The following is a 13,976-nucleotide window of genomic DNA, read 5'->3' as shown; positions in this document are numbered from 1 at the left end:
GTAAGAAACCTGCCAACTCAATTATTATGCCAACGTTAACGATCAATTAATCACTGCACAAAATAAAAGATATATATAGAGTACTGTGCAAAAGCCTGTTTTGATAACGGACGCTTTTATTTTGAAAGTACGAAAAGAAACTTGATCCTGTCGATCGTAAAACTAACTCAAGTGAGATTAAACTGTAAAGATAACGTGAAGGAGTTCAATGTTTTATATTTTAGCCCCCAAAGAGGCATGAGGTTAGTATTCACAATAATCTTGCATATTTAAGTGTAAAATTAAACTCATGCTAGCAAGGTTTGATACAGTAAGCTACTTTTGCTCAAATTAATACTCTTGTATTTAACTGTGTTTTAAAATTGTTATTGCAAATTTCAGTTAGCAAACTGTATCTTGATCCAACTTAATTCTCAGCTCATTGGCTTATTCACGTACGGCCGTTCTCAGCTGAACTGAACGCTCAGCTGTGTTTCAATTCAGTGAGTACTGATACGCAGTCAGAGATTAAGTTAAAAAATACACAGATCGATTAGAAAAATCCCAAGTGATCAACTAAATTCTCATTCCCATCCCAACCTTCTCAACTCCAAGCACTTTCAGGGAATTTTACTCTATAGTTTATTTACTATACAATAATATAAGTCCTGCTCCAATGTGGAAACGGCACACTCATCGCTAGCAGTAGAGGGAATTTAAATGTGAGTTACCTGTGGCAGAGACTCGATGCTCTGTCCTCTCATCTTCACCACGGTCTCAGAGGAGCTGGAAGTGGAGGAGCTGACGTCTTTTACTATCAGTCCTGTGGAGAACAGAGGAGAACATTCATCTACAGAATTAAACAACTCTTTATCAGCCTTACTCGGTTCAGTGTGGCCCTGACTGGTGGTTACCATTAAAAAAAGATAAAATAATTCAGACTGGGTTTATTCAATCCATAATGTTCACAGCATATTTTTCGCTCATAATGTTGGAAAACTAAGAATAAAACACATTTGCAGTTACAGTTCACCCTGGAAGAATCTTAACTAAAGGTTAAAAATGGAAATAATTTAAAGTCGAGCAGAAACAGTGTGATTTGATTAAATCAATTTAATCAGATTAAATTGAAATAACTTTGGTTTTGATCCGGATCAAACCTTCAGTATGTGTTGTTTCAAACTTTTTAGTAGGATTGGGATAACTTTGATGCAAAAAAAAATCAGTATTATCCAGATCCCAGCAGAGGGACTCAGGATTTGAGGAACAAAATTCAATACAAATTTGAAATTGGTCAAAAGTATATGCATTTATACATATTTTGCATTTGATTTGTTTCACTGTTACAGTAATAAGGTAGATAAAGTAGACAGTAGGCTACCTGTAAGTAGTAAAGCAGCAGAATAAAACACATTTGCAGTTACAGTTCACCCTGGAAGAATCTTAACTAAAGGTTTAAAATGGAAATGATTTAAAGTAGAGCATAAACAGTGTGAGACAGCGTGTGTACCTGAGTATCCGTTGGTCTGATCAGGCGACATGGTCAACATGTCCTCAGTGATGTGGATACACAGCTCCTGGTCCAGAGCCATCTCATGGAGCTCCTCGTAGTCTTTGGGGTCGTCCACCAGCATCTCAATCTCTGGAGGAACACAAGTTAACAACTTACAACAAAATCACGACAATGACTGTAACTGTCCACTGATCGTTTTGTGTGTCTTGTCAACATTTTTGCATTTTTACAAATCAGTTTCAAATGTTTTTTAATTGTGAAGAATCATTTTTAAAGATAAGAAAAAATGGCACCAACATGCATAAGAAAACACACCTATAAAAAATGAAATAAAAATAAAATATATGAATTGTAATAATATAAACAGCTGATGTTTACGTTTCTATAGCTTCCTTTGATTTGCTGTTATGATTTATGTTAAAGATGCCAGTTGTTATTGTGTTTATTTCGAACAAATTGTTAAAGCTGCTGACACAAATGTCAACCATATCTCTGACAGGAGATTTTTCTTCAGAAATCTAAATAATGCTAAAAACAACTATCAAAAAAATAATATATTACTACCATATCTCGCTCTAATTCATAAGAACTGTGGGTTTTCTCTATGTTTAGTTGAATCGCCCTGATGCTGTATAGTTCTTGTCCTACTTTTTTCCTCACTGTGCGTCATTTTTGATATGCCATCAACTCCACGTCATCCCTCCACTCTTACCGTCATCATCTAGTATGCGCTCCTTGCCGCTGCTCTCGATGCCGGAGGTGTGTGAGCTCCCATGGCTGGTTGTGGACGAGCTGCAGGTCCGTAGCGGCCTGTGCGGGGCCTGGCCCGGGGCCCTGAAGCTGTCCGTCTCGATGCCCGAGGTGTGCGAGCTGCCATGGCTGGTCGTGGAGTGGCGAGACAGGCGTTTGTGATGAGACATGCTTCCTGCGCTGCTGCCGCTGGCCCGGGAGCGTTTGTCCAGGTGATCCATGTCCAGTTCCAGAGCATCGCTGATGTACGACTCCCTGTACTGCTTCTTCTCTGAAATCAGCGATGACAAAGACACATTTTAGTATTTATAACGGACTGGATGTAGTTTAAATGTTGCTTCCATGTGCATCTGTTTCTTTCTGCAGGTCAGTTAGATGAAAAGATGAAATTAAGCTGAAATATAGCTACAAAATGTTACAAAATCTGCCCACCAGCACCTCTTAAACTCACTAATTAACATTTTATGTCTCCTTTGTTTAATTTGTACACAAATCAGCGTAAAAACTACATTTAGACATTTTGTGGGGGTTATGTGGCGGACTATTTCTTGGCTCTGAGCTGCTGCTGGCCCAGTTGTACAGAAGTAATCTGATTGGATTTTGGCCATCAGATTTGATTAAATCGATTTAATCAGATTAAATTGAAAAAACTTTGGTTTTGATCTGGATCAAACCTTCAGTATGTGTTGTTTTAAACTTTTTAGGAGGATTGAGATAACTTTGATGCAAAAAAAAAATAATCAGGATTATCCAGATCCCAGCGGAGGGGGGGACTCAGGATTTGAGGAACAAAATTCAATACGAATTTGAAATTGGTCATAAGTATATGCATTTATATATATTTTGCATTTGATTTGTTTCACTGTTACAGTAATAAGGTAGATAAAGTAGACAGTAGGCTACCTGTAAGTAGTAAAGCTGCTGTCAATATCAAACAAAAAATATTTATTTTAACTTTCATCTTTACATTACACTGTTGCACATAAAGCTGGAATAATTTTGTTTTCAGACACAATCCTCTGTTTATTCCTATTTAAATGCATCAGTAATCACTTTGGAAGAGATTGATTGATACAGTTTTGAGAGGATATACATTTATCTGTCAAGAACAAATCACATTGTCACAATCATTTCATGGAAAGAGGTTTAAAAATATTTTATTCCAATTCTATGAGCAACAGTATAATTATCATGATGTAGTAAGTAAAAAACCAACAGTTGCACCCTTATGCTGTTTTCTGCCTCTTCAAATAAAAACTAGGATTTCCGAATTCAGATCATTCTGATTCAAGTTCAATTCTGAACAACTGGGCCACCAACAGAGACTCGAAGACGTTTTTTTTTCTGTGTGTTTTTCACAAAGTGGCAGCTTAAGGAAGATTTTGTTGTTGTATTACAGTGAAATCTTAAGGTTTACAGCTTTTATGTAAAAATGTTTTATCACACAATGTAAGACAAGATAAGAAATGTGAGATTAATACCTTCGTTTTCCTCCAAGCGGCGGACCTGTTTGAGAACCGGCTGCAGGTTCATGTAGAGCCGGTGGCTGTTGCTGAGCAGCTGCAGGAGGTGGCGAGAGCGAAGGGGACAACCTGTGTAGTAGATGAGTTTACGAGCCGAGGGCAGCCCGTCAGGAAGGATTTCAAACTTCTTCCCCTGAGAGAGCGAGAGGAGGACATAAGCGTTGATTATAGGACGCTGTGATTTACAGCAGTTAATAATATAAGATTATGAAATAGGAATGTGGATTTCGGATTATGATTGAGTGTCAGAAAGGCCCGAAGGCAGATCTCAGAGGAGCGAAGCCTGTTCTTGAAAACTATTCTGCAGCCAAACACAATGCAACAATCAGCCCGAGTGTCTGTTCTTCATTTCTTCCTACAGACACTGAAACTGAGCATTTTTGAGCAGTTTTGGTGATTTTCCAGGGAGAGGACATGTTGGCTGAATGCACGGAAAAACTAAAATGGTGGTTTTGTGCTTTTCTCCCGCGCTTTTTGGCAAAGGCTCGGCCCAATAACAGCTGTCTTTAGTGTCAGCGGGGTTGTTTTCAATACAGACCTATAAACATTTCTGCAAGTTTGGGCTTTCAAAGGCGACGGGTGGGTTTAAAGCCCTGGAAAATGCAAAGAGCAGCACATTTCTGACCACAAGACTGAGCTTAAACTTTATTTAACCAGACATTTTTTTAAAGAAAACAGCTTAATCAGAGCATGTTTAAAGCTTGTGCATAGGTGGGGAAGCACATTATCGGTATTCAGCTTTGTACTACCGGGAAATGGGTTTATAAAAACCAACTGACATTTGCTCATCGACAGCGGCTTTCCTGTAAAAGATAATTTTCTCTGGGCAAAGGTTTCCCTAAAGGCTGGAAGACTTCCTGTTCAAATCCCTAAACCTGCAGGAAAACTCTGGGTGGGAAAATGAAGCAGAGTATTTGTCTTGAACCTCAAACTGGCCCTCTGCAGCTCCAAGTGGTCACCAGTACCACACTGAATCATCCTGGCCGGGGATTTGGTGTGAATGATGCAAACTGAGTGACTGCTGCATAAAATCTCTCTTAACTTTTTCTACTTGTGGCTGGTTTTACTTGGCTTTCACTCGTTTTATTTACCATGTCTTAGCCAGGAATGCTGTAAATTTACACAACTAAGAAATGCCACAACCAGCCTTTTGAGTGGTACCAACCATGTTTTAGGACATTAGTAATGCAAGTTTCATGCACTTTAAACTAGTTTAAACATCTATATATAAAGAATAAAGAAGTATCACTGTTGAAAAAAGGAGGATATTTTCATGGATTTCACCAGACCTATTGCTTTTTTTATTTCTGTATGGGATCAGTTGCTGCCCTCAAATGTATTAACTGTGTTCATGAGAAGAGTCTATATAAAAGCCCCCCTCTTGTGCTACTACTCCACCATATGAGTGTCAACTCTCTGAAAGCACTTAATTCTTGAGTTGTGTGATGTTTGTTGACATTTTCAGAAATTGGAGAGGAGATGGAAGCTGATTTTTTTTATTGGATGTTAAGTTAAAAAAAGAGGGGTTTTTTGTAATTCTATTATATTTCTGAGGAAAATGTTGATATTTCAAACAGCCTCATCTGTCATCATCACTTTGCTTTTCTGGCTTCATGCTAAATTGTCACTACTTGAATGCCAAATACATTGTGTAACCAGGAGTTAACAGTTTTCTTTTTAAGGCAACAGAATAATTAGATTTACTGCTAAAGTGCGGCTTTGAATGAGCGAGTGAGTTGCTGTCTTCATTTCTACAGTCATGTCATGTTGCATCACTGTAATAGTTAGTTTCTGTCTGATAAATAAAGACATCCAAGTCATAACTGTCACAAGGAAACTGAAAGCTCTTAGTTGTCTAACGATACGGACCAAACATACTGTGTATATGGATGCCTCCAGGATGATCAGACAAATTCCATCATTAAAGGTAACTTCATGCATGTAGTGCTGCAGTCACACAAACTGAAGTTGTGGTGGCTCGCAAGGCGGAACCTGTTCAGTTTCATGTTCGATGTCTGGCTCCTGCAGAGAGTGCTGCTGAGCAAGACACTGAAGCCTAAACTGCTGCTGAAGAGCAGGCTGGGAGCCTCTGATATCCTGCAGGTCGTAGACACAGGAATCTTTCCCATCTTTGTTTTTCTTTGACACCATGGAAAGTCATGACATGCACTACTAGAAGTCCCTGTTTGCACTGAATCTGGGAACAGATGGATTATTTGCTGCAAACTACATTTCTCAAACTTGTCAAAGGTAATCAAAAATCCACACATATCCAATGAATAGCTTCCCTGCTGGTGGTAACTCTCTTCCAGACCAAATACCCTCAGCAACAGACTGGTGTCAAGTGGCAGTTTATTAAAGGGTGTTCAGACGCCACTTAGAAAAGTTTCTTGTTTCATGCAGTACACATGGTCAGTCCATCTAAACTCTCTGCTCAGGACAGCTGGACAACTTTCTCTTCCTTCCAACAAGACCTCCCTAACAGGCCACACACATCGAACTCCCCGCATCACCCACAGGGACGTTTTTAGCCAACAATCCCTCAACAAGACGAGTATCAGCCAGCGAGGCCATCGGAGAGCTTTTAGATCCAACACCACGAGACACCAGGGTGATTACTTCATTTTCAGATTTCAGTGGGGAGTTAACTGAAACCCTAACATACTGGAGAGAAGCATATGCAGCTTTGTTTTGTCTTATTGCATCAGAAACACTGAGACACACCTTTTCCAGCACCGGACAGAAAACCTGCATCTCCTTCCTTTAAACCTTGATACAAAAAAACGAGCTGAAGTCATCCCGGCCAAATATCATGAATAGAAAATCCCCCTGAAACCATCGCAACATCTGGTGTTTATTGACCCACACGTCCCTCCGCCCTGCTCCGCGCTCTGGCTCGCTCGGCCCGTAGCTGCAGCCGTGGTGGCAGCGGTGTTGGATGACGTGACTCGTGGGTGGGGTGGAGGAGAAAGCCTGTTATTCAGGAGAAGGGTGGGACAGCGCCACGAGAGGCCCTTCACGTCCACAGAGAAACCACAGCGGCGGTTCACTCTCACGACGCTGCAGACGGCCGACGCGAGGAAACCACCGAAAAAACAAGAATGGGGAAAACAGGATGTCTTTACCGTGAACTGCGTGGCAGATGCGACGGTTGTTTGCACCAAAATTAGGTCCGAAGCAAAGCTTGCCACAAAAACCTTCCAGGGGCCAAAAAGCAAATTTCTAAATCATGAAACCTGCTTATAAAGTCCCTTCAATAGTATAAAAATAAAGAAGTAGCCATAATTAGAGCCACACGGCTTGTTTTTGTGCAGTGATAAGCAATAATGACCTCTCTGGATTGTGATTAATAGACGACTGGCAGTGAACGTGAAGCCGTCAGAGTGAAACAGATATATAGTAAGCTTCTCTGCCATTCTGCGATAACAGAAACCCTATGGAAGCAAATTAACCGACTGCTGCGCTCAGCTTAACGACAGGCTGACTCAGAGCACAGATGAGGAGATTTAACAGGATTTTCCTTTAAAGGGTAGAGGAACACCCATGATAATTGATAAAATGAATAAATGAAGAGGCACGTATATCATATGAGAGAAAATACTGCTGCTGATTGCATGAAAATATATATACAGTATACAGTGTCTGAGTGTGTGTGTGTGTGTGTGCATGCTAGGAAAGTCTTCCTAAATCCCTGATTAGTTCCAGAGGACTTGCAGGGCTAAGATAAAACAGCAGTGTGGAGAAAAGAAGCCTTGCGTAAAAATTTCCACGACCCTGAGTAAGAGACGGGCTTTCAAAAACATCGCCGTAAGCCAGGGGGATGCTTTGGGTTTCATCATCGCTGGAATGAGTAATGAAAACAAACTGTACCTTGTAAGAAAAATGTGTTGAGAAAAGTTGTGATGGTGCATGTGACTCACCACGAATACCAGTTTTCCCACGTTGGTCCAGGGGAAGTCATACAGCAGCTGCCGCACAGAGCCGACGTTCTGCAACACAACAAGCGCACGGAGTGATTAATTACAGCGATACTTTACAGCTGATTAAAAATTTAACAAAGACATAAAGCTGCTGCACCACACTGCAAAAAAAACAACTCTTTAGAAGTATTTTTTGTCTTTTATTCAGCTTATCTTTTGTTGCTTAAAACAAGTAAGAAATCTGTCAATATTTTTTATACTTGCTTATTCTCTCTTGGATTATTTTCACTATTGATTAATCTGTCAATAATTGTTTTAGCGTAATAGATTCATTGTTTAGGCTTTAATATGTAATAAGATAATAGAGTATTGCAAAGTGTAAAATATGCATCATAAAATGTAATGTTTACAATATAAAACAGACAAAAACAGAGGCTTACTTCTACAGAATTCTTAAAAGATGTCGATCTGACCATACAGATTTTAGGAAAATAAAACTTTAAGGACTCATAAGCATGGACAAAAAAATACTTGATAAGATAGCAGATGTATGCAGGAGGGCCCCACAATATATAGTTTTAAAAATAAATCATCATTGCAATGTCAACTTGCATGATACATCATGAAATACAGATATTGCACTTGGTTATTTTTTTGGTTTGTTTAGAAGATAAATGGAAAACTGCACTTGAAAATGTTCCTACCATTCCTTTTCTTTGTGCCGTATGGGTACAAATTAATGTTGAATTTCTCATATTTTCTCAGAATACAGCAGCACAAAAGGCAGAACTTAATCAACTTTAATTTATCACCAGCAATATTGTTTTCTTGATATTCAATAACAATGTTATTCTATATGTCGCTCATGTCGTGCAGCCCTAGTTTGCAGAGTTCTTATTTTCTGAATTAAGGAATACATTAAGCAGGAAACAAACAGAAGTAAAGTCTAATCAGTATCTAGTCTTAAAATAAAAAAGGAACTTCTTTAAAACCACATTTATTAAGTTAGAAACATGAAATACCTGAAATATTTGGATACCACGTAAAGTCAGTCCCAGTGTAAGAGATGCCTCTACCTCCTTCTTGTCCTGTTGAAAGAGATCAGATCAAATACACATTTATATATATATATATATATATCAGGCAAATATTAAGTCAAATCTGATACAGTAGAATAACCTACAAGCTAATGAGTTGCAAATGCATTAAATACTTTCCTAATTACATTAAAAAACTAGCAAATAAACACAATTTGTAAGCCAGTATTGATATACAGCTCTGGAAAAAATTAAGAGACCAATCTTACAAATGTTTCTTAAATCAACCTGTCTACGTCTATGGCAGCCAGTCCCAACACTCCTCATTCTACTTAATGAGGCATTGATCAGGTGATCAACTGAACCAAATCTTATTTTATGAGGAAGATTATAAAAACCACTGCTGTGATTAAAGATTGAGATTATCCCACCAATAATTATTTCTGTGTTGTGTTGTTTAAAAATGAATATGAAAATGTTTTCTTTGCATGATTCGAGGTCTGAAAACACTGCATCTTTATTTGTTATTTTGACCAGTTGTCATTTTCTGCCAATAAATGCTCTAAATAGCAATATTTTCATTTCAAATTTAAGAGAAATGTGGTCAGCACTTTATAAACAGAAACAAAATAGAACGAAACAAAAATGTTACTCAAACACATACCTATAAATAGTAAAACCAGCTAAACTGATCATTCTGCAATGGTCTCTTAATTTATTCCAGACCTGTATGTACATAAAATTAATTTTATTGGATAGAAAAATAATGTTGGAAAAGACAGAACGAGAGATAGCTACTGTGCATCTGATCATGTGTTGTGGCAATAGTTCTCTTTTCTCTCCACTTCTCTCACCTTGTACAGTCTGTAGTAGTGGACAGTGACGTCATCGAGCTGGGCACACTCCTTAATGTATTTGAGGTGGGCCTCTGAAGCTGTGAGAGCAAACTGGTCTTTGTGCATGTTCGGGATATGCCTCAGGATGTACTCACGGCCACGCTTGGCTATCACCTGAGCAGGGAAAGAGAGAGAGAGAGAGAGAGAGAGAGGGAAGCGTCAGGCTCGGCTGCCCTGAAGTCGCACAGACTCATTACAGCAGATTGGCAGCACAGGTTGCCAATGAGGGAAATGAAGCTTCCTGCCGCAGGGCAAACAGATGTCGACCTGGAGAGACTGAACGAGAGCCAGAGGCACCGACCGGAAACCCACTCACTAAGCTTTGCGTGTGGCTTTTGAAGATTTCGTTCGAAAGCTTTCTAAGCACCTAAATCTGTGGGAGATTTACTGTAGGGTAGCGCTCATCATCAAACAATTTCCTGTCACTGCTGGCTTCTAGTAGCGATAAGGAGGCAGGAGGCTAATTACAGGAAGTGAAGGGTAATCAGACGGGTGTGGCAGTCGCAGCCAGAGACGTGGAGGATGGTGGTGGTGGTGGAGGTGGGATGGTGCCAGTCCGGCCAGAATAGCCATCTCAGCCAAAGCATTTTTCAAGATAAAAAAAAACAAAACAATGGTGTGTGTGTGCCACTTCCAGGGACAAAAATAAACGTAGTGTCCCAGTTCTCATTATCCCACATGCTCAGATGTGGAGCTGTCGCTAAGTGTTTGGTCAGCGTGATTAATGGAAGGTGGCTGCAGACCGACACACTGCAGGCCAGGACACCGAGCCCCGAAACACACCTTTACTGTATATATATATTTCAGCCTCTACGTCTGTGATACAGCAGTTTATTTTTGGTCTTTTTTCAGCTGAGACCTATTTAAGTCACTGATGTTTTACAAGGACATTCACTGTGACTCACTGGAATATCAGACAGGCTTACCACAGAAGGACTTACCAGTCTAATATAGTGATGTGTTTACTTTATTACTCACTCTTTAACGTTTGAGCTACTTGTGTATGCTGCAGCCTTGCACCAGAAAGTAATTAAAGTAGCCACACACATAACCCAGACAGACGACTCTCTGTATCCTCACGTTTCCTGTCAGAAGTGAGCTTGTTGCAGCTTCTCTGGAGTGAGGATTTGCTGTGTTTCTGTTATACATCGTTATAAATTGATTATCTTTGAGCGTTTGACTGTTCTCTGGGGAACCTACGATGTGCCTTTTTCCTTATTATCTGACAGACAAAACATACTGGGTACCGAAAATCAGAGCATGAACGCTCAGTTTCATGTCCATTATTTGCAAATGGATCTGAGTATGTTCGATAAACATGCATAAGCAACACTGATAATCGGCAGATTAAGTGAAAAATAATTGTTGGTCGCAGCCCTAATCTCAAACATATCAGTGAATGCCAAAGCATGCACTGTTTGTTCCACCAGGTCATTTTATGGTTACATCTGTTTACATACGACCTCATTAGGCCTATATTAGGCCTTCTGTATTTTTTCTATATTATTATATATATGTTATATATACTATACTGTTTATATCTCTGTATACATATACATACATACATGCGTAAATATATTTATTCATTGATGTTCATACCATTACATGCAACAGCCTATTTAACATGCTAAATTATATTTTCTCCATTGTGCAATATCTGTAAAATGCAAAGTACTTTCAGGAAAACAAACAAACACAAAAAATAACATATAAATAATAAATGCCAAATAGCAGAAATGTATGTATATAACATGTATAGAATGTATGTATATGTCTTATTGTTTATATTCTTTATTCTGTTTTCCATAGCTACAGTATGTGTCTGTATCTTGAGCTGCTGTGACGACTAAATTTCCCTCTGCGGGATAAATAAAGTCATATCTTATCTTAAAGCATGAAAAAAGATTAAAATATTAACCAAAGCGAGGTATATATTAGCCTCAGCACCCAAACAAAAGCCAAAACATATGAAAGTGTCTCTTTAGTGATGGTATAATAAACAAGCAGCAGGTATTTAAATAAATATGCAGTTTTGTTTGTGATATTAACACAAGATGTCAGAGTCAGATTTAGTTTAGTGTGAAACTGAAGAGAAGGGATGATGTTCAGTCATCATAAATTATCTCTTCTTCTCTGATTAGTTCAACATGCGAGGGTTCACCCACATACGGTATATGTTGGACATACTCACCCACGGAGGGAAGTAGGCTTCAGGTTCAAAGTACTTCCCAAAGTGCTTGTTGCGTTTGAAGTTGCCGAGGTCAGCCTGCAGGGCGAAGGCTGCCAGGAGGAAGTAAGCCTCCTCCCTTTGGATACACTGGGAGAGCAGCACCTGTTTCCTCAAGTGCCAGTAGTAGTAGTACCTGGCTGCCCGGTCACTGCAGGGAGGATATTACAGGTTAACTGGTGTTAAACTGAGTGATGTATGAGCAGGTTGTTTATTCATTTAATGACACTTTTAACTGTAAGTTGAGGAGCTTCACTTGCCTGATCAATCTCCCGTTCTCAACGTAATACTGAGCTCTGAAGTGGATGATCATCGGAGGGCCGAACTGGTCGATGCCCTGCAAGAGAAACAAGTGGAAATCTTTGTTTATTTTCTAAAACAGGCAGGATTTAACATGAGCAATGAGTGTGTAACAAGCTGGAAAGATTAAATGGTGAAAAACATTCCACTTTTGTTAATTTTGTTATGTAGCACTATCAGCTAAGGCATCGGTTTATATCGAAGAATATCAAAGTGTGCAGGATTTTCGAAAGAAAATGCAAAGAAGAAAAAAAGGGTACTATCAGCATATATACAAATGACAGAATAATACACAGCTAAATAAATAACAACTATATTAAGTTATCTGTGCTTTCTGATGCTGTTCAAGGTTTGTTTAAATCTGTAATGTTTATAGAAAAACAATGCAACAGGCAAATAATCTTAAATATGAGACTTTAAAAAACTGTAAAACATTAAAAACTTGAGTTGGATGAGAAGATCACCATGTCTATGCGTTCAGTCTGGAGCTGGAGCAATGAGGCAATTAGCCTAGCTTAGCATAAAAGACTGTTAAATCTGTTCCTGATTACATCTCAGGTGATCAGGTAGCAAATGGACAGCTAAACATGTGTAAATGACCACCAAGATGCATTGTGATCCGATCATTCGAACCACCTGTCTAGGAGGCATTTGACCACATATCTTTTGTAGTGTGGGCTCTTATGCGTCCTGATGCACCCAGAAAAATGGGATGCTAAGAATAATCGTTGTAATTGAAATCTGTTCTTGTTAAAAATGAATTTTGCAAGTGTAGTTCAGAAAAACATCTTTCAGCACTTTTAAAGCAGACTTAACATATTTGTCTAAGCCATACACAAACAAAAAAAGGACAAACAAGGATTTGTGGTTTTAGGGGGAGATTCCAGACTGTAACTAGTTATTTCCGGTGGCAGTGATTTCCTGGAGCATTTTTATTTCAGTGAGGTTTCCAGATGTGGTTATATTATGTCTGTACAGAGACTCAAGCCTGTGCTGTAGCCAGAGAGCCTGCACAGAGTCACTGGACGGATCTTTAAATGGTTATACACCTGTTGCATCCCTTGTGAGAACATTAGTTTCCAAAAATGTGGTTTAAAAAAGTAATATTCTGCAGTTACTTATGCAATGCTCCTTCAATCTTTATGGTAAAAATAAAAAAATAGGCCTTTAAGGGGGCTTTTTATATTTTACTCGGCAGAAAAGCAGCTCTACCTGACACTTGAATTTTATTTGGATAAATCTTGGTCTCCCAGGTAGAGGATCTATTAAATCCAGTTTTCTGACTCAGGCTGGTAAGTTGTGTGATTTTTTAAAAACATTTTTGCCTAGTGCAGCTTGAAAATGTATAAGACTTAACGTTCCTCGGCTCACTGTTAAACTTTTGACTGAAAGTAAATAATCCAGCGCATCATTTCTCACCTTGCTGGCTTCTCTCTTCCATTCTTTGGGGCAGTATTTGGAAAGCTTCTGATCCAGCTCCATATAGATGTGTTCATTATCTGTCGGAGGAGGAGAGGCACAAGTTAAGCACTGAAACTCGAACTCTGTGTCAACTGTTTGCATGTAGATGTGGATGTATAGGGGCCTTGGTGCACAGAGAAATCCCTCCTTGAATGCACCGTGTTCAAAGACTCGGGCCTCGGAGGCATCACATCACACAGACTCTGCACTTCCCTTTGTCCTCGGAGCCTCTGGTGTTCCTTCTCATTTCTCCACCTCACTCTGTCATGCATTAATCTGACGGCTTTCATGAGCTGCAGGCGCGCTGATGTGACAACTCTGAGTTTCTATGCAATGACAACCCGTCGAAAAGCAAGAGAGAAATGAAGAG

At 39.2% G+C, this 13,976-nt stretch overlaps 1 protein-coding gene across 1 annotated transcript in view; it reads right to left on the bottom strand.

Moving 5' to 3' along the window:
• Positions 1 to 13,976, bottom strand: part of frmd6 (FERM domain containing 6) — a 32,347-nt gene that overhangs the window by 2,979 nt on the left and 15,392 nt on the right. Inside the window, exons 4-13 of the mRNA XM_059353695.1 lie at positions 13,565 to 13,644; positions 12,106 to 12,182; positions 11,810 to 11,996; positions 9,577 to 9,732; positions 8,708 to 8,773; positions 7,686 to 7,754; positions 3,724 to 3,898; positions 2,205 to 2,513; positions 1,490 to 1,621; positions 711 to 802 (exon numbers count right to left, since the gene is read on the bottom strand). Of these exons, the coding sequence (XP_059209678.1) occupies positions 711 to 802; positions 1,490 to 1,621; positions 2,205 to 2,513; positions 3,724 to 3,898; positions 7,686 to 7,754; positions 8,708 to 8,773; positions 9,577 to 9,732; positions 11,810 to 11,996; positions 12,106 to 12,182; positions 13,565 to 13,644 (1,343 nt within the window). The remainder of the gene's footprint in view (positions 1 to 710; positions 803 to 1,489; positions 1,622 to 2,204; positions 2,514 to 3,723; positions 3,899 to 7,685; positions 7,755 to 8,707; positions 8,774 to 9,576; positions 9,733 to 11,809; positions 11,997 to 12,105; positions 12,183 to 13,564; positions 13,645 to 13,976) is intronic.

This window comes from Centropristis striata, chromosome 16, assembly GCF_030273125.1.
Source record: "Centropristis striata isolate RG_2023a ecotype Rhode Island chromosome 16, C.striata_1.0, whole genome shotgun sequence".
Lineage (NCBI taxonomy): Eukaryota > Metazoa > Chordata > Actinopteri > Perciformes > Serranidae > Centropristis > Centropristis striata.
Note: the sequence above shows the minus strand (reverse complement) of the source record. Positions and strands in the feature narration are given on the sequence as shown.